Below are 20,676 nucleotides of genomic sequence, written 5' to 3'. Positions count from 1 at the left end.
GGGTGAGACCGCGGGGGTTAGTCTGGGGGTTCTGCGGCCCCCAGGCCGGCCTGCTGGGGGTGTGGGGGCTGACCGTGGCTCGCAGCTCCTCCTGCTCCTGCTCATACTTCCGGATGATCTCCTGGTGTTTCTCTTTTTCGATATCCAGTTCCAGCTTTGCTTCCTCCTTAAAGAGCAGAGACTGTTCTTCGAAGTCCGCAGCGTGCCGCGCTCTCTCCTTGGCGAGTTCCGCCTCGATCTAGAGCATGGATTGAACACGGAGGCACCGTCTGAACGGGCACCCTGCTGAGTCAGTGCCAGTCGTGCTCGTTTCTGAACGCCTAAGTTCTAACGAGACTTACAGTCTGGCCCAGAACGCAAGACTGTGGCCAAATATTTGGGGCCACGGAAGCTGGGCCTGCAGGAGGGGGAGGACGTTCTAGGGGCTGGGCAGCCGGCTCTGGCACGTGGGGCTGGCAGAGCCCCTGTGGACTGCGCCCCTGGCCCACGGGCTCCCCGGCTGCTGCCCCAGGCCCCAGGAGCGAAGTGCGGCAGGCTGAGGGGCAGCGGTGGGCACGGGCACTGCAGGCTCCCAGGGGGAGGGGGCCGCTGCCTGGCGGGGCCGCAGGGTCCTGCGGGAGGGGGGTCAGGCGTCTGTGGCACTGGGTTCAGCTCAGGCTTGAGCACCCTCCACGCTGGACGGGCCCTTCCTCCTTCGAGCCGGCACTGGGTTCCGCTCTCCCCTCTCTTGCAGCGTCGCCAGAAGGTCGGCTGAGACCTTCTCACCGCCAGGGACCGGCCTTGGCCCGGCCCCGGCTGCAGCACCTCACTCTGCGCGCTTTCTCCTTCCCTTCCCGGGAGCCCACCTTCCCCTTCTCCTCGCTGAGGCTAGCTAACATCGACCTTTATAATAGTTTCGGGGATACAACAGAACTGCTTGATCGCTACGTTACAAAGTAGCCACGAAAGTCAAGTTGTAACCATTACCTTATACTGTCACAGGAAAGGTTTTTTTTTTTTTTTCTTGTAATGAGGAAATGAGAACTTTTTTCTTTTTTCTTTTTTGCTTTATGGATTGAATCCTGTGATGCTCAGGGGTTACTCCTGGCTCTGCACTCAGGAATCACTCCTGGCGGTGCTCAGGGGACCATATGGGATGCTGGGGATTGAACCCAGGTCGGCCGCGTGCAAGGCAAATGCCCTCCCCGCTGTACCATCCCTCTGGCCCCGTAATGAGGATTTTTAATCTCTCTCTTAGCAACTGCCAAATACCGGGCCAGGCAACATTCCTGGGTAGGAGACACTGGATTCTGCCGTGCAGGTTGCTGGGCATTCTATACTCCTACGAACACTCTTGAACTATTTCTTGGGATGTATTTCAAATTCTGTGGTATATTTAACTTGACTTAAAAATAAGTATTTGGCTTGGTGCATTAGTTTGGGTTGCTCTTATGTCTTCCTTTTAAATTTTGTTAGGTAGAACCAGATCAGCATTCAGTTTAGAGTTAATTAATTTTGAGTTTATTCTAGACCAAAATGTTTATGTATTTATTTATTTATTTATTTTGCTTTTTGGGTCACACCCGGCAATGCACAGGGGTTACTCCTGGCTCTGCACTCAGGAATCACCCCTGGCGGTGCTCAGGGGACCATATGGGATGCTGGGAATCGAACCCGGGTCGACCGCGTGCAAGGCAAACACCCTACCCGCTGTGCTATCACTCCAGCCCCTGTTTATGATTTTATTAACTCGGTTTTGAAAATTACATGTCATAATTGAAATCGAAGCACATCCACAATACTCTATTTACCGACTCTATTTAATATGCATAAATGAACGGGCGTCTGTAAACAGGAACTTCTCTCTCGCAGTTTGTGCCACACGTCCTTCTTGCCCACCGCGCTAATAGTGCACTAACTTTCCACAGGAATTAATCAGCCACTGGCGCTTCTGTTTTGAGGAATTTGAAATTTTAACCGATGTTTCTTCCCTCAAGGCTGGAACTGAGTGTCTCCTGAGGCAGGTCCCCATCACGTGACATATCCAGCTGGCAGTCAAAAGGTAACGTTTGCAGCGTCGCAGCCACAGACCTAAATGCCGAGTCCTGTCTCAAGTCACGCTCCACCGCCAACTCTACTACGTTCCTCAGTGCGTATCTTGGTACTAACCTCAGCAAATATTTGGCTGTAATTTGCTGTGGCCCTGGAAAGTGCTAAGTGAGTGGCTGTCACTTACTGTATGAGTCTAGCTGAGGAGGACTTTTAGTTAGAACGTTTCAGCAGAGTATTGACACTGTGGTGCGTTTGGAACCAATCTAAAATGTTTCCCGTGCACATTAGTTAGCTTCTCTTTTTTTTTTCCCCTTCCACATCCAAGCAGCACTTGAAACAAACAAACAAACAAAAAAATCCTTGACAATTAGTGAAAATGCAGTTATTTTCCAGAGCGGCCGGTTGCATAGCAACTCTCAGTTCCATTATGTGCTTTTTATATCCGCGAAAATAATTAAGCCCAGGCACAAATCGCTATCTTTCCTTTGAATGCTGAAAGCATTAAGCTGCAAAGTTTATTCTCCGATGTGAGCTATGTGTTTGCGAAGGGAACATTTTATTCCTACACAAAGGCACGGTGACCCAAGGGAGCCGCCCGATGTCATACTGCTGGTTTTCTTCCCCGGTGCGGGGACAGTAAGGGAACTTTGTATTCACAGCCTCGCGGCTCCCCTAATTACCACCCCTGCCTCTCCTGCTGCTGCTGATTCAGAGGGAGGCTGCAGGGTGACGTGCGCTAACCGGGAGCCGCGTCCTGTCAGCAGAACACAGTGTTCGCTCCTCTCCCCGGGACGCAGACACGCCTGCAGACACCCGTGGCAGGATTTATGGGATGCCAGTGCGGGCTTGCCGGGGACGCAGCTCCGGCTCAATGGACAGCCCGCCTGGCCCGGCCCTCCCAGCTCTCCAGGCCCTTGTTCCGGAGGGGCTTCGTGGCCCAGCAGAGGGACAGAAGCCCCTGCTTCCACCCCGTTTGGACGGGCAGTCTGGGGACCCGCTGGGCGGTCACCTGCTTGTGTGACCGGGAAGTGGGTGCTGGGATGTGGGAGCGGTGGGAACGAAGGCCAGAAACGCGGGCCTGACGGTCAGAGGGAAAGGCTTGCGGCCCGGCCAGCCTACACCCCCTTGGTCCACACAGGGCCACCAGGACCCTTTGTCACCATCGGGGACTGGCCGAAAGGGGCTGGGGCAGACCTGAGGGACACATGGGGAGCCTGGCTTGAGCCCAAAGTCACTCAGAGCTCTGAGCTATGTGTGCGTGTGTGCGTGTGAGTGTGCACGAGTGTATGAGTGACTGAGCCTGCACGTGTGTGTGCATGTGAGAGTGTGAGAGTGAGTGACTGAATCTGCATGTGTGAGTGTGTGTGAATGTGCATGGGTGTATGACTGAGTCTGCATGTGTGTGAGAGTATCTGAGAGTGAGTGACTGAGTCTGCGTGTGTGTGTGTATGCGCATGTGTGAATGCGTAGGAGTGACTGCGTCTGTGTGTGTATTAGTGAATGAGTCTGCATGTTAGCCCATGTGTGTGAGTGAGTGTGTATGAGTGACTGAGTCTGCGTGTGTGTGTATGCGCATGTGTGAATGCGTAGGAGTGACTGCGTCTGTGTGTGTATTAGTGAATGAGTCTGCATGTTAGCCCATGTGTGTGTGAGTGAGTGTGTATGAGTGACTGAGTCTGTGTATGGGAGTGTGTGAGTTTATGCATGAATGTGTGAGTCTGTGTGTGCATGAGTGTGTGTGAGTGTGTGTGAGTGTATGAGTGTGACAATGTATGAGAGTGTATGTGACTGTGGGAGTATGTGTGTTTGAGTTCGAGTGTGTGAGAGTGTCTGAGTGTATGATGTGAGGGTGTGGGTATAAGTGAGTAAGTCTGTGTGTATGTGTGTATGAGTGTGAGTGTATGCGAGTCTGAGAATGCATGTGAAAATATGTGCGAGTTATGAGTGTGTATGAGTGTGTGAATGTGTGTATGTACTGCTTGCGTGTGAGAGCCTGTGTATGAATGAGCATGTGTGTGTGTGTGTGCATATGAGTGTGTGTGTGAATGTGTGTATGTGCTGCTTGCGTGTGAGAGCCTGTGTATGAATGAGCATGTGTGTATGTGCACGTGTGCGCGTGCGTGTGTGTGTGTGTGTGTGTGTGTGTGTGTTGCAAGGAGCTGCTGGCCCCCAGGAGGGTGTCCAGTGTGGATGGGAGCTGTACATGTGGGTTGGTCCCACCACTCGTTTCTGGGCTCTGGCAGAGACTCACAGGCTCAGGCTGCAGAGGCCGTGGGGGCAGGGACAGGTGCCAAGTGGGGAGCTGGGAGGTTTTGGTCCCAGACTGGGACCAGTCACGGAGCAGAGGCCGACGCTGGGGGTGAAGCCAGCTGTGGAGACGGAGGCATCTGGAACCTCCCACGCTCCCTGGAGAGCGGAGAAGGCACACACACTGTCATGAGACTGGCGCGCAAAGCTCTGGAAGGAAGGCAATGTGTGTCACTCCTGAGTGTCATCTGCAACTGACGGAGCTAAGCGTGACACAGCCCACAAAGGCCAGCACGCAACCACACACCGCTCCCGTGGCCCCTGGATGGGGGCAGCCTCCAGTATGCCCTTAGGGGTGCCCACAGTCCACACCTCCCACGGCGTCCCAGGGCGGTCAGCGCAGAGCCACCAAAGCCAGTGAGTGGAAATGAAAACACAGGCTCAAGAGCACCCAGCAGCTCCTCGACCCTCTGAGGAGCTCCGAGCCGCCCCCGAGAGGGTCTCACGAGACCTGAGGACCCCGGCCCAGGCCGGCAGCAGAGCTGGCAGCGGGAGGGACGAGTGCGGAAACGAGAAAGTGGCAGGCGGGAGTGGAGAACAGGGCGGGGGATTCAAACCCGCTGGAGAAGCTTCTGAAGAGCCGACAGCCCTGAGCACAAGCCCAAGGGGCCCCGGCTGAGGTGGAGGAGCCTGCTAGGAAACAGCAGGAGGCGAAAACTGTCTGGAAAGAAATGAAAACCTGCCCGAGCACTCTGGGAGGAGCCCAGGAGGAGCACTGTGAGAGTCAGCGGAGGCCCCGGAGAGCAGGACGGCAAATGCGACGAGGAAACAGTAGTTGAAGAATCTCCTTGAGTTGAGGAATGTTAGGACCAAGACCCGAGAGGCCAGAGGGTCCAGTGCAAACCCCGAGAAACACTGCACAGGATGACAAACGCCAGAGACAGGCGGAAGCCGGCAGCGAGCCCGGGCGGGAAGGGGCACAGGGGAGGGCCCGTCCACAGAGGGCAGCTCTCGGACCCGGGCAGACGGGGAGTAGCAGAAACCACGGCCCGCCCGGAACCCTCCATGGAGCCAGCCTGTCACCACCCGGGACAGGCAGCGGCTTGGGGAATCTGCAGCCTCAAAGCCAGTTTTGCCAAAAGCAAACAAGGCGCATGTTAGAAAGGCGGGGGGGTGGGGGGGGCGAGGGGGACTGCACGGCTGCCTTGCCCGGCTCAGGAGGGGGTCCCCCCCCAGCTCACCCAGGGGCTTCGTGCATCTTATCATGAATTAATAGTTCCTTTAGACTGAATGTTCTATGTCCTGTCAGTTTGTTTTCCATACAAAGAATTTTTTTTTGCAGACAGCTAAGCAGTATCTATGATACAATATTTTCTTTTCTTTTTTTGCTTTTTGGGTCACACCCAGCGATGCTCAGGGGTTACTCTTGGCTTTACACTCAGGAATTACTCCTGGCCGTGCTTGGGGGACCATATGGGATGCCGGGGATCGAACCCGGGTCGGCCGCGTGCAAGGCAAACGCCCTACCCGCTGTGCTATCACTCCAGCCCCTATGATACAATATTTTCTAACATAAAACCAATATCCCCTTTCTTAGGATAAAAGACTTTGTGCTCTTATATAGATTTTTTCTTTTTAAACTGTCTTAATTCCTTTAGTCTTACTACATTTTATTTTTTTCCAAAGCAAATTAAGGAATAGCTTATTAAACAAGAGAAATTATTATACCATACCCAAATGCATTGGAAAATAGCTAAAGGATTTCATGAGGCATTCCTACTGCTCTTACTAAATTTTTTTTTTTTTTTTTTTAAAGAAATATTTTATTGAACCACCGTGAAAACAAAAAAAAATAGAAAGCTTTCAGGTTTAAGTCACAGTCAAATACTGATTAAACCACCATCCCTTCACCAGTGCACCCGTTCCACCACCAAGAACCCCAATAACCCCCCCTCCCACCCCACCCCCCATCCAAGTAGCTGATGATATTCCCATTATTCTCTCTATATATTGAGTACATTTCATATTTCCATACAGAACTCACTACTGTTGATTGGAAATTTTCCCCAACATCAGGCCTGCTGAATAAGCATCATCTAATAAATTCTCTTCCTTGGTAAAGGTGAAGACTTTGAGTCCGCGCGGCCGCAATAGCGGCCGCGCGGTTTTGGGTTTCTAATATTTTAGCTCAGTTCGCAGTCAAAATGGATGGCTGCAAGAATCTGCTCTGGTGCCAAAATGGGTTAGGAGACCTCAGGATCACAGTCAGTAGGCGGGAGGCTCTGCTTCTCGTGCCGCGGCTCTTGGTTCATCTCTGGGCGGAAGGCGCGCCGGGAACACCTCCCCTCCCAGGATCACCTACAGGCTACGTCACTAAAGAAAGTCCTACCTCCTGGTGGAGGGGTCTTAGAGGGTGGCTCTCACCACGTGGCTGCTGCCGCTGCCGCCATTTTCGCTCAGAAAAATGGGGTGGAGAGGGAAAAAAATCCCTCCCCGGGCTGCACGAGGTTGTAGTTCAGTTCGCAGTCAAAGTGCATGGCTGCAAGAATCTGCTCTGGTGCCAAAATGGGTTAGGAGACCTCAGGATCACAGTCAGTAGGCGGGAGGCTCTGCTTCTCGTGCCGCGGCTCTTGGTTCATCTCTGGGCGGAAGGCGCGCCGGGAACACCTCCCCTCCCAGGATCACCTACAGGCTACGTCACTAAAGAAAGTCCTACCTCCTGGTGGAGGGGTCTTAGAGGGTGGCTCTCACCACGTGGCTGCTGCCGCTGCCGCCATTTTCGCTCAGAAAAATGGGGTGGAGAGGGAAAAAAATCCCTCCCCGGGCTGCACGAGGTTGTAGTTCAGTTCGCAGTCAAAGTGCATGGCTGCAAGAATCTGCTCTGGTGCCAAAATGGGTTAGGAGACCTCAGGATCACAGTCAGTAGGCGGGAGGCTCTCTCTTACTAAATTTTATTATTTATTTATTTATTTATTTGCTCTTTGGGTCACACCCGGTGATGCACAGGAGTTACACCTGGCTCTGCACTCAGGAATTATCCCTGGCGGTGCTCAGGGGACCATGTAGGATACTGGGAATCAAATCCCGGTCGGCCGCATGCAAGGCAAATGCCCTACCTGCTGTGCTATTGCTCCAGCCTCTTACTAAAATTTAAATCTGTAGACTTTGCCTATTTATTTCATGTAAACTTGAAAATTTCAAAAATGTTTTATTAATGTCAGAGAAGACATGATTATAACCACAGTGAGATTCAAATGCAAAACAAAAGTTAATGCAATATATTTTAGGTGCTAGAGTTGAAAACTTAGCATCTCAGAGTAGGGGCATTATCTCATATTGATTTTAATGTATTTACATAGGTTAAAATCACATCGCAATTGATAATTACAAACCGAATTTTGCTGACTTATTTTCTGCTAATTCCATTTGCCATTCCTTTACGTTTCTTGGAACAAGCAATAAGAAGTATCTTGCTCCCTGCCTGCGAGGGGCCGGGCGGGGCTAGGTGGGAGGGGAGCTGGGGATGAGCAGGGGAGGCGCATGGCGGTGGGACATCGCGTGCATGAAACAGCTTTGTAAATCACATAGTTTTAAATTTAAAAATAAAAAGGAAAAGATGGAAGAAAATGAATGTGGCCTGGTGCAGCCCCTTCATCTACTGAGGGAATGTCCAAGATTTATTTGCTTATTCATTTTTTGCTTTTTAGGGCCACCCCGGTGGTAATCAGGGGTTACTCCTGGCTCTGCACTCAGGATTTACTTCTGGGGGTGCTCGGGGACCCCAGGGCATGCTGGGGATGGACCAGGTCAGCTCCCTGTGAGGCAGGCGGCTTCCGCGCTGGGCAGGGATCAATATTACAAATAAAACAGAAGCTTTTGTCTGAGAACCAAGTGCCCTCTTCACTGTTGCCAGCTGGCAAACTCTGGTCTCACCTTTTCAAAGTCCAGCCCTGGAGGGGGCGGGGGACACATTGTGTGCGCGAGTGTCATTAGGATGAACGGTCAGAGCTCGGACACGGGAGGACGGGAAGGGCCCCGGGCTGTCTCCCGAGCAGAGACTGACAGGGCTGGTCTGAAGAGACTGGCAGGGGCTGACAGGGTGCTGCTGAGGCGCGGCCTCTTACCTTCTCCTGGCAGGGGCTGCAGGGCGCTGGTGAGGAGCTGGTGAGGCGCGGCCTCCCTTACCTTCTCCTGGCAGGGGCTGACAGGGCGCTGGGGAGGCGCGGCCTCTTACCTTCTCCTGGCAGGGGCTGCAGGGCGCTGGGGAGGTGCTGGTGAGGCGCGGCCTCCCTTACCTTCTCCTGGCAGGGGCTGACAGGGCGCTGCTGAGGTGCAGCCTCTTACCTTCTCCCGCCAGCTCTCGTCGCTCAGCACCTTCTGCCGCAGAGTCTCCTGCAGCTGCTCGATGCTTCTCTGGTGGGAAACCAGCATCAACTCCCTGAAATTGGGAACCAGAAGAATGAGTCCCGGCCACTCACAGGCCCCGCACCCCTGCCCACGGGCTCTCGAGAGCTCTGCACCCGTCACGGGGACGAGGATCCTGTCCTGGGGGTGGATGTACCGTCATGGGGACATGTGTCCTGTTATTAAGAGGTGTGCAGTCAGAAACTGGGTCCTGTCACGGGGATGAGTGTCCTGTCATGGGGGCGTGTGTCCTGTCATGAAGCGTGTGTCCTGTCATGGGGGTGGGTGTTCTGTCATGGGGCGTGTGTCCTGTCACGGGGACGGTATCCTGTCATGGGAGCATGTGTCCTGTCATGGGGACGAGTGTCCTATCATGGGGCGAGGGTCCTGTCATGGGAGCATGTGTCCTGTCATGGGGACGAGTGTCCTGTCATGAGGGCGGGTGTCCTGTCATGGGAGCATGTGTCCTGTCATGGGGACGAGTGTCCTGTCATGGAGCATGTGTCCTGTCACGGGGACGGTGTCCTGTCATGGGGACGGTGTCCTGTCACAGGACTGGGTGTCCTGTCACAGGACTGGGTGACCTGTCAGGGGGGAGGGAGCCAGGACCCCATCAGGGCGGGTGTCCAGGGAGCTGAGGCAGCGGCCTCGGTACCTTTCCCTGGTCAGGGCGGCCACCTCGTCCTCGCTCTGCTGCAGCCGCGTCTGTGTGAGCCGCAGCGCGTTCTCCGCGAGCCGGGCGCTCGCCTCGCTGTGCTCCTGCTGCTTCTCCTTGGCGGCCAGTTCTTCCTGCAAAGTTTTATATATTTGTTGGCAAGTGAGTAGGGAGTCCTCCTTCTCTCTGAGCGACCGAGAGTGCCTACAGCGGGGAGAGGGAGAGAGCCCAGCCGGCCACCTCAGACAGGCGCGGGCACCCCTGGGGACAGGCCTGACGGCTCCCGCCCGCCCACGCCACCCCAGGCCCGACCACGTCCCGGGGGAGCACCCTCCCCCAAGTCCCCGCTCAGAACGGGGTCACCTACCGGGAGTCGGCGAGGATGGACTCGAACTTCAGCTCCTGCAGCTGCCTCTGGCGTTCCTCAGCCTCCTGCGACTTGGCTCTAGGAAGTGCAGACAAGGTCGGGGGCGCTCAAAGGCCACGCGCCGCTTCTCCCCCTGCACGTCCCGGCTTTCCTGTTCTCGCTCTGGCTGTGCGTGCAGGTTTCAAGGGCTCTAGCCACAGGAAACGTCAAAGCAAAGGCCCTGTGGTCTTCTCACCACATTTGTGTCCCGGATCGTGATTTTATTCACCCGCAGAAGAAACGTCTTTGTGACTCTGCACCGCTATTGCCTTAAAACACAGACCCCCAGTCTGCTGAGAGGCCCCCCGCCCGCTCTGGGGACAGCCTGAGGCCCAGGGCTGCCCCCTCAGGCCTGAGTGCTAAAGGGACGGGAGTGTCCGGGTGCGGGCCCAGCCTGACCTGCTGACGGGGAGGGCCGGCCAGGGGCTGAGGGGCGAGGCGCTGGCCGGGGCCCTGGTCAGACCTGGACAGAGGCTGCCCCTCATCGACAGAAGGTCCCGCTGGGCAGAGAACTGGGCAGGCGCCTGCCGTGGACTGGCCTGTCTTCCCGAGCTCCTGGGGGCCGTGCCCGGGGCCGGGGCTCCCAGCAGGGCGGGCATGGGGGCACCTGCACGGGGCCTCTCAGGGCAGCTCCCGGGAAGAACAGCCCATCTGAGGTAACGGGGAGGGGCTGACTGGCCCTTCCCTCCCCCACCCCACCCCTACACCTGGCCTCTCCCCAAGCCCTGAGCTCTGTCCCGTGTTGGCAGCTGCCTCGTTGGAAGCCACACAGACACACATGGCACATGCACAGGCACACACATACAGATACACACAGACACACATGGCACACGCACAGGCACACACATACAGATACACACAGACACACATGGCACACGCACACACACAGATACACACAGACACACATGGAACACGCATAGACACACACACACAGATACACAGACACACATAGCACACGCACAGGTGCACACACACAGACAAACATGGAACACGCACAGACACACACACAGATACACAGACACACATGGCACACGCACAGGTGCACACACACAGACAAACATGGAACACACACAGACACACACACAGATACACAGACACACATGGCACACGCACAGGCGCACACATACAGATACACACAGACACACATGGCACATGCACAGGCGCACACATACAGATACACACAGATACACATGGCACACGCACAGGTGCACACACACAGACACACATGGCACACGCATAGACACACACACAGATACACATGGCACATGCACAGACACACAGATACACAGACACACACGGGCACACACACAGATACACACAGACACACATGGCACATGCACAGGTACACACACACAGACACACATGGAACACGCACAGACCACATACAGATACACACAGACACACATGGCACACGCACAGGAGTGCACACACACAGATACACACAGACACACACACAGATACACACAGGCACACACAGGTGCACACACATGCACAGCCACACACAGCCACACACAGGCACACACAGAGACACACACACGCACACAGATATACACATGCACACACAGGTACACAGAGAGACACACACATGCACACTCAGATATACATGCACACACAGGTACACACATGCACACACAGGCAGATACAGGCACACACAGACACATTCACACATGCACACATACAGACACACACATGTGCGTGTGATGCTGGCGGGGGCACTTCCTGCCGCGGGACCTGGGTCCCTCACAATTTGCTGCACATGATCCAGTGTATGTCGGGCTACGGAACCCTTCCTTCCTGTGTTGTTGTGAGTGTTGTTGCACTGTCTCTAAGATGGTCGTGGTGAACAGAACATCTGGTTGCTAGGCGTGCTAAATATTTATATTTCCCACACCGTCCGTGCTCCAGAATACAGGAACTAGGACCCGCACCCGAGGGAGTGCACCGAGTAAGCACTCGGGTGCTGAGAGTGGCGGCAGGCCCTCCCTGCCCACCCGGGCTTTGGGGGAAAGTGAGTTTTACGAGCCATGCTGGAGGCATTCGGGGATTACTCCTGGCCTGTGCTCAGAAGCCCCGCCCGAGGGCGCGGGTCCCCATGTGGTGTGAGGCGGTGCTGGGGCGGCTGCTGCAGGGAGAAGGCCTCTGTGCCTCCCTCCGCCCCCCTTCATTCCCCTCCCCACCCCCCTCCTCCCCACCTCCAACCTCCCCCCTCCCCCTCTCCTCCCCCCCCCAGTAGGCGGCTACTCTCTGGTTTTTCACCAGTTTCCTTCCCCCTGGGACAAAGCGTAAACAGGGACAGAAGCGTTTAAAAACCCTCCAACCATGAGCTGAGTGACAGACAGCGGGGAGGGCCTTGCACACGCCCACCCGGGTTCCATCCCTGTACCCCATAAGGTGCCCCGAGCACTGCCAGGAGTGAGCAGAGTCAGGAGTGTGTCCTGAGCACTGCCGGGTGGGACCCCAAAACCAACAACAAAACCTTCCCATCTTTGAGTTGCCCGTTCGAGGGGGTCTGTTTCCGTGCATGGTGCGAGGGGATCCGAGGGGACAAGAGGGGACGGGAGGTGAGGAGGGCGCGGCCCAGCGGGCCGCAGGGCAGAGCAGTGGGGCCGGGGGGCTCCTTACGTGAGCAGGTCCCGGACCTCATCCCTCTCTCTCAGCGCCTGCTGCAGCTGCTCACGGAGAGACTCCACTTGGCCCCGGAGACCTGAAACGACAGTGCTATGGCCACGGCCGGACCCCCAGGCCAGAGCCAGCACAGCCGGACCACCCCTCCCCTGCCCAGAGCCAGCACGGCCGGACTAACCCTACCCACTGCCAGCACGGCCAAACTCACCCCTGCCCACTGCCAGCACCGCCTGGCTCACCCTGCTCAGGGCCCAGCTCACCCCTGCTAGGGCCAGCACGGCCTACTCACTCCTGCTCAGGAAGCCCCTGGGCTCACGGCTCCCAGGACAGTGGCTGACCGTCCCCACACACCCCGCAGCCTCGGGCCCACCCCGCCTACGTCAGCTGGCTGCAAGTTTCATTTCACTCAGATTTACACGAGGCAGCGCCTGACACCCACCTCAGTGGCCGCCCACTTCTAGAACAATCAGCTGTGGCCGGGCAACCTGCAGGCCACGGGGGGGCTCAGAGGGAAGGTCAGCAGCTGTGCCAGCTATGAGTGGGCACCGGCACCTTCACACCAGGAAAGCACAGGCAGGAGACTGGCCCCCGGGACAGAGCCCAGTGCTGCGGGGCACGGGAGTGGGTGGGCTGCCCGGGGAGAGGGGGCGGGGCACAGGTGTGGGGGGGCTGCCCAGGTGGAGGTGCGGGGCCAACATCAAACTTGAACCCAGACCGGAGAGCTGAGAGCTGAGGCCTGAACCCGTTCCCCCCCCCCCCCCACTCCACCTGGAGCGGGACCCTCTGCTGAACGCGACCCTGAGCCCGGCCCTAAGGCAGGACCTGACCCACAGGCCCAGCCTAGTCCCAGGGTCCCTGGCGGTCCCTGTGTCCAATCACAGCCAGGGCCCTGGGGTCCACGTCTAGCCGGGACGGAAGGGCCGGATGCGGCGAGGTGAAAGGCAGGGCCCGAGCAGGGGTGCGGGGAACGGCGGCAGGGACAGGCGTCTCTGGCGGGCGCCTGGCGCGTCCCTCTGCCAGAATCCTCCCAGCAGCGGCTCTGGGCAGGTCGGGCAGCGCCCAGCCAGGCCGGGGCCCAAGTGCCGACAGGATACAGCCCCTTGTCCTCCGAGGAGTCAGAGTCAAAGGCAGGGCCCCGCTGCCTCCGTGGCGATGACGCATGCTGCAGACACCAGTGACCGCTCAGCGTGGACCTGCGCGCGCGTCCTCCCGCCTGAAGTGACTTGGCTCGCTAGTCCCCGGGGGCCGCAGGGCTCTGATCAGCTGTACTTGGCGTGAATGAGCATAATCACCGGCCGCATTCACGGCGTGCTGAGACGGATGTGTCACGGCACTCGGGCTCCGTGAGTTTAGCTCTTTGCCTAACGCACAGATCATCAACACTTTTCTCCAAACGTGCACGAACAAAGGAAACCTTTGCAGATGTAAGGACATAAATCAATAATAGAAGAAAGTTCCTTAATGAGTATTCAACGCCATCAATCGCAAATTAGCATATTTTAACTCCAGCCGACGTTTCCGAGCCTCAGATGTGGGGACAGCCGCTCGGGAGTTTCATCCGGGTTTTGTTCCAGAGGTGGCATTCACAGCTATTCTGCAACAAGTGTACTTGAGGTAAACGAGCGTTTTCCGCATTCTTCCCGGAGGAGAGAGTGACGCTGGGCTTGCTGGGCGTGTGTCAGGCCTGCAGCAGGTGCGAGGGACCATTCAGCTCCGGCTGCTCACGGGGCCAAAAGCATGTTAGCTGGGGGGCGGGGGGGGAGGAGTGAGGAGATAACCAGATATTTCTGAATTACAGGTGGTTTATAGTCTCATATTAAAGTCTTAATATTAAGGGTATATTCTAATGTGAAAAATACTAAAAACCAGACTTCTTCAACATTGCTAATGCAAAATATGCTTCTAAGCCTCTTCTCTCTCTGTTACCTAGATATATATGTCCCAAACATCCGACCAAGAGGAACCAGCACGAGGGCAGCTGAGAGGCCAGCAGAGTCGCATGAACTGCGGGTGGGCAGCAGGGCCCACACGACTCGCCGAAATGTTCCCGGGACAAAGAAGCAAAAGTGATGGCTCGCGGGAAACGAGAGACCAGGCGGGAGCGGGAGAAGCTTCCACATAGACAGCTGACGGTCTTCTCCGGAGCGCCCGGGATCTGTCACTGCACTCTCCGAGTGACCCCGGGGGCTCTGCAGAGCCGCGCGGGCAGGGGCCTCCTCGCCAGAGCCTAAGGCTTGCGGGCACACGCCAGGCGGCTGGCACCCTGTCGCAGCCTTTCTCAGCAGAGGTCCCAAGAGTCCAGCCAGGAGGTGAGGGCAGGCGGTGCGAGAGGCGCTTAGCAGACGGCTCTGGGCACAGCCTCCGGGGAGTCCGAGTTCGAGCCTTGGAACCAATAGAGGTGGCGAGACAGACTCCAGTGATGGCCTGGAGTCGTTTCCTGGCACGGTTCTCAGGGGAAGGACGTTCAAGAAGCCTTGGGCCATGAAGCAGCCGCTCATCCAGGAGGGGGGAGCAGTGGGGAGAGTAGCAGGATGGGACAAGGAGCAAAGCACCCGCCTGCCGGGGACCCGAGCCCTGCAGGGGAGTGAGGCCCAGTCTGCTCTAGTTACTGCATCATGAGAGTGGGGGCTAGTCTGCTCTAGTCACTGCATCATGGGAGTGAGACCTAGTTTGTTCCAGTAACTGCATCTCGGGCCCTGTAGGGGAGTGGGGGCTAGTCTGCTCTAGTTACTGCATCATGGGAGTGAGGCCTAGTCTGCTCTCATCACTGCATCATGGGAGTGAGGCCTAGTCTGCTCTAGTCACTGCATCATGGGAGTGGGGGCTAGTCTGCTCTAGTCACTGCATCATGGGAGTGAGACCTTGTTTGTTCCAGTAACTGCATCTCGGGCCCTGTAGGGGAGTGGGGGCTAGTCTGCTCTAGTTACTGCATCATGGGAGTGAGGCCTAGTCTGCTCTAGTTACTGCATCATGGGAGTGAGGCCTAGTCTGCTCTAGTCACTGCATCATGGGAGTGGGGGCTAGTCTGCTCTAGTTACTGCATCATGGGAGTGAGGCCTAGTCTGCTCTCATCACTGCATCATGGGAGTGAGGGCTAGTCTGCTCTAGTCACTGCATCTCGGGCCCTGCAGGGGAGTGAGCCTAGTCTGCTCTAGTTACTGCATTGCTGGAGATTCAGTTCTGACACAGACTGCCTCGCCAGCGATCATTCTTGGGTACTGAGTAACTCTGGGTTTTCAATACCTACCCAAAGGCTCTATTTCAAAGTAAAGGGCAAAAGTTGAATCATTTATTTGCTGTTTCTTTTGTTTGGGGTCCACTTCCGGCCACACTCAGGGCCGACCCCTGGGTCTGTGCTCAGGAATTACTCCCGGTGGCGTGCGGGCGGGCGGGGGACCAGATGGGTCTGGCGCTCTGATCTGGATCAGCTGCATGAAGACACCACCTTCCCCTCTGTACCACCTCTTGGGCCCCAAAGTTGAAAAGTTTTATGTTACAGAGACGAGATACCGAAATCAAATTGAAGCTTATCTTTTGTGATTTAAATGAAAAAGACCCCCAGGAAGCCCCGGCAGCCACGCCCACGCCCCATATCCACTCACCCACCCACCTGCTCTCCAGATTCACCAGCTGGATCTCTGAGGAGATGCGAGCCAACCAGCTGGACTCACGGACACAACAGTCACCGGGTGGAAACTCTGGGGCACCCTTGGGAGAGGAGCGGGAAGGCCCCCCTGATGATTCCCCTGCAGCCCACCCCCACGGTGGCACCAAGACCCTCTGCAACTCACCCCAGCCCTCTGGACCCCGAGACCTTGGGATGGTGCAACACCTCCTATTCCTAGTCCTGAGTCCCAGCAGGCGCTCGCCAAGGTAAGTGGGAGAGTAACAGAGAAACCGACTAACCTCAGCGAACAGAAGCAATGACACAGAAGATCGGCCAGCGACCAGCAGCTTAGTAAACCCTCAGAGACTTAACCCCGTGGTGAGGTGTAACAATTTTCACAAGTTTTCTTTCGCTGGAGAGTTTTTGATAATTCCTTTAGCATTTGGTCGTAACAAGCAATATGAATAAATTGTCATGTGCTGAGGAGGGAGGTGGGAAAAGGGGACAGTGGTGGAGGGACACAGCTGGTGGGACTCGTGGTGGACACTGAAAGCCTGTAACAACTCATGAACAACTTCGTAAACCACGATGTTAAAATAAAGTAAAAAAAAAAACATACTTGGAAGAAATAAGGTATCCTGACACTTTTGAAAAACAATAAAGGAAAAAGAAAAACAGCATCAAAGCATAAGAACAGGAGCCTTGGAGACGGGCAGGGAGCACCGGGATCAGTACTGGGATCATAGTTTGCCAACTTCCCTCTTTTGGGTCCCTCTCTCCGGCCCAAACACGGTTCCCTCGAGCTCCAGAGGCCTCGAGGCTCACCTGAGGGCACACCCGCGGCACTGGACACACGCCGCGTTACAGGGTGGACACACAGCCCTACTTTGGGGTCGGGCACAGCGGACGGGGGGGGGCGGAGAGGGGGGGGGGTGGCACCAGGAGGTTCAGCAGCATCAGGGTCATTCTAGAGCCTGTTCCCGTGCGGGCGCCAGCCAGCGGGTACAGGACGGTCCCGGGAGCCGGGGCCGGTGCCAGGGCTGACCCCAGGCGGGCGGCAGGACGCGGCGGCTCTCACTTCTGGGCGGAGGCTGAGGGCAGCTGGGTGCCCCCACTCCGGCTTGGCGCTTGGGGGTCCCTCCTGGGGAGCTCGGGGCCCATTCGGGTGGGTGCAGGGATAGACCTGGGCCCCGCACACTGTCGGGCCGGCCCGAGCAAAGCCGCTTTCCGGGCTGGGCTGGGCCTCTCTCCGCGTCTCGCTGCTGGGCCGTGCCACCCTCTGTGCCGCCCTTGGGCGCTGGTCTCCGTGCCGCGCCCTCCTCACCCGATTCCACCGTGGCCCCGCCCGCTGCCCACTAGAGCCGAGGCCCGGGGTAGCCTGGCCGCCCCACTTTGCCTCGCCCGAGTCCCACCCCGTGTGGGGCAAGTCCCCGGGGCCCCCTGCCCGCCTTACCCAGCGCCTCCTGCTGGAGCTCCCGGCACTGGCCCTCCAGGTATCCCCGCTGCCCCTGCAGCTGCTCCTCCAGGGCTGCCGTGGTGGTCCGCGCCACCACCAGGCCCGACCGCAGCCGCTGCAGCTCTGCCGGAGACAGCGGTGCCGGATGAACCAGCCTCGGGAGACAGGCGAGCCCCCAGCCGGCCCTGCCCCGTTGGCCCGCCCCCGACACGCCTGGGCAGGCTGAGTCCCCTGCCCACCTGTGGAGGCCGCGTCGCTCCCGGACCTGACGAGCAGCAGCACCTGGGCGGACAGCACGGCCGAGTCCCGCAGCCCGGTGCCCACGAGGGTCCTGACGGCGCTCAGCTCCCTTCTGGCCGCGGCGAGCAGGGCGCGGGTCTGGGAGCAGAGGCGGCCGTGCGCCTCCAGCCTCCGGCTGCGGGCAGGGTGGGGGGAGAAGGCGGGCGGCGCCGTTGGGGGCATCCAACACGGGCGGGGGGGGGGGCTGAGAGCCGCGCGCACCCCCCGTGAGCGGAGGGCGTCTCGTCCAGGGAGGCCTCCAGGGTTCAGGATTCCGCTTGCTCCGTGAGTGCTCACTCCGAGTTATGAAGCGACTCACGGATGAGCCCGGGAGCTCGGGGCAGGAGGCCTCGGAGGGGCAGGCGGCTCACGGGCAAGGTGGACAGCTCAGGGAGGGGACAGTCCACGGCACAGCGGGCAGTGCATGGGCGCAGTGGACAGTGCATAAAAGGCGTCCACCTGGGGACGCGGCTTCTGAACAGAGCAACTTAGTGGCAGACTGACACAGTTCAAAGTTCCAACAGCTGAAATAGTGTCCAGGGGCTGCAGCAGACGCTCCTGGGCCGCAGGCCCCCCGCGCTGGCAGGGAGCCCCCCCCGCCCCGAGCCTGGCCCCTGCTGGAGGGGACCTCCCATGGCCTCGGGTCCCCTGCGGCGAGGGCAGCTGCCACGTGCGCCTCCTAAGGTCCCGGGGAGCCAGAACCAACAGCCCCGGGGGGGGGGGGGCGAGCTGCGACCCTCAGACCCTGCGAGACACCCCCCCAGGCCGCAGGTGACCCGACTCCCAGGCCCCACCTGCAGCCCTGGGACGAGGCGCGCTCCGCTTCCAGCTCCTGCCTCAGGTGCCGCAGCTCCTCCTGGGTGCCCTGGAATGCGTCGCACTGGCTTTGCAACTGCATGTTCGCATCTCGGACCCTAAAATGCAGCAAAAGCCACCCAGTGGGTACCTGCCATGGCCCTTTCACTGTCTTTTAGTAACAGCAAATACAGAAGAAAGTGCCACATCATTGCATGGCACACAAGAGAGAATGTGCAGGAGGGATTCTCCCTCCCTCCTCCCTCTCTCCTCCCTCCCTGCCTTCCTCCCTCCTTCCCTCCTCCCTCCCTTCCTCCTCCCTCCCTCCCTCCCTCCTCCCTCCCTCCCTCCCTCCTCCTGCGTGAGTATACCTGAGGGTCTGTGAGTATCCTGAGGGTGAGTATGCCTGTATGTGAATATGCCTGAGGGTGAGTATGTCTGAGTGTGAGTATACCTGAAGGTGAGTATACCTGAGTGTGAGTATACCTGAAGGTGAGTATGCCTGTGAGTACGTGTGAATATGCCTGAGGTGTGTGAGTATTCCTGAGTGTGAGTATGCTTGAGTGTGAGTATACCTGAGGGTGAGTATGCTTGAGTGTGAGTATACCTGAGGGTGAGTATGCCTGAGGGTGTGTGAGTATGCCTGAGGGTATGTGTGAGTATGCCTGTATGTGAGTATGCCTAGGGGTGACTATGCTGAGTGTGAGTATGCCTGAGGGTATGTGAGTATACCTGAGGGTGAGTATGCCTGAGGGTGTGTGAGTATGCCTGAGGGTGTGTGAGTATGCATAAGGGTGTGTGAGTATGCCTGAGGGTGTGTGAGTTTGCCTGAGGGGGTGTGTGAGTATGCCTGTATGTGAGTATGCCTAAGGGTGACTATGCTGAGTGTGAGTATGCCTGAGGGTATGTGTGAGTATGCCCGAGTGTTCTTGCGTGTGTACCCCAGTGTGTGAGGGTGTGTGTCTGAGTGTGTGGGTGTGTGCAAGTGTGTGCGTGCTGAGTGAGTGTCTGCAGGAAGTGGGGGCTCAGGTTCCCCCGGTGTCTCAGCACTGTCTCTTCCATCTCCCTTCCCTCAGAGACTCCCCGGCCAGAGGCCCAGAAACAGGCGAGGAAAGGCACTGGGGCTGCGGTAGAAGGATGTTCCGGAACCATCCAGGGCCTGGAGTTTCCCTAATCTCCCGCTCGTCCCCTTCCTGATGCGTGTGGTGGCGAGACCAGAGGGCATGCAGCAAGCACCACCCAGCAGACTCGGATGAGTGGGAAGGTGTGTGTGTGCACACGTCCACGTGTGTGCATGTGTGTGCATGTGTGCATGTGTGTCTGGGGGGTGGTCTGTGAGCCTCCAGGAGCCTGATGCAATCTTTAGCGAATCCTCCTCCCTTCTGCCCCACTTGGCCCCCTGAGCATCTCTCAGACACATGAAGTCAGCCACACGCCGCCCTCTGAAATTGCGTTTCCGAGTTGGCCTGAGGCTTGCTAGACGCACACCCAGAGCCCGGGAGCCGAGGGGCACCAGTGCCCATGGTGGGTGCTCTCGGGGCCAGAGCTCACCGCCCAGGAGAACGATGGTCTCCGATTCCTGGTGCAAAACCAAGCTCCAAAATGTACAGAGAATTATGAGCTGAGGACAGTGAGAACAAATTAATAACCCTAATTGGGAAATATTAACACATCTCTCATGGAAATGAAAGGTCACCTTGACACGAAACATGGGCAAAGATACCGAGGCTTTCAAGAGCGTAATTAAAATGTGTGATGTGCAGATATATTTGGAATCTTCTCTAATAACATTTCTTCCCAAACACACAGTGTAATCATAAGCACTGACCCGAGAATCAGCACAACTGAAACTTTAACATTCATTAAAAGAAATCGTGCATCCTCATTTGGATTCTATAATGAATTCCTTTGAAAGCCAACAGCCAGAAGCTAGTCGGGATTCTACAGAGGAGTAGGAACAAAGCTAGGGCCACGGAACTGGAGGCTGTGAACTACCTAAATGGCAACGGACCCACCCCGAATCAAAAGGACGCGAGGAACGTCTGTGGCCTTCGCTGTGTTTGTGAAGGACCCCGGACGGGCAGCTGGAAAGCCACAGAGAGGTGGAGTGACAAAAGCCACAGTGCTCAGAGCAGGCCACCCCCAGAGCGAGCTGCCCATGTCCAGACCTC

At 57.2% G+C, this 20,676-nt stretch overlaps 1 protein-coding gene across 1 annotated transcript in view; it reads right to left on the bottom strand.

Annotated features, from left to right (window-relative positions):
* The window catches only part of LEKR1 (leucine, glutamate and lysine rich 1), a 35,273-nt gene that overhangs the window by 1,259 nt on the left and 13,338 nt on the right, over positions 1-20,676 (bottom strand). The window contains exons 4-11 of the mRNA XM_055124780.1: positions 18,505-18,624; positions 17,671-17,846; positions 17,429-17,554; positions 12,366-12,447; positions 9,705-9,782; positions 9,338-9,541; positions 8,623-8,716; positions 74-238 (exon numbers count right to left, since the gene is read on the bottom strand). Coding sequence (XP_054980755.1) covers positions 74-238; positions 8,623-8,716; positions 9,338-9,541; positions 9,705-9,782; positions 12,366-12,447; positions 17,429-17,554; positions 17,671-17,846; positions 18,505-18,624 — 1,045 coding nt within the window. The remainder of the gene's footprint in view (positions 1-73; positions 239-8,622; positions 8,717-9,337; positions 9,542-9,704; positions 9,783-12,365; positions 12,448-17,428; positions 17,555-17,670; positions 17,847-18,504; positions 18,625-20,676) is intronic.

The sequence above is a fragment of the Sorex araneus genome, chromosome 2, assembly GCF_027595985.1.
Source record: "Sorex araneus isolate mSorAra2 chromosome 2, mSorAra2.pri, whole genome shotgun sequence".
Lineage (NCBI taxonomy): Eukaryota > Metazoa > Chordata > Mammalia > Eulipotyphla > Soricidae > Sorex > Sorex araneus.
This window is presented reverse-complemented; position numbering and strand designations above follow the sequence as displayed.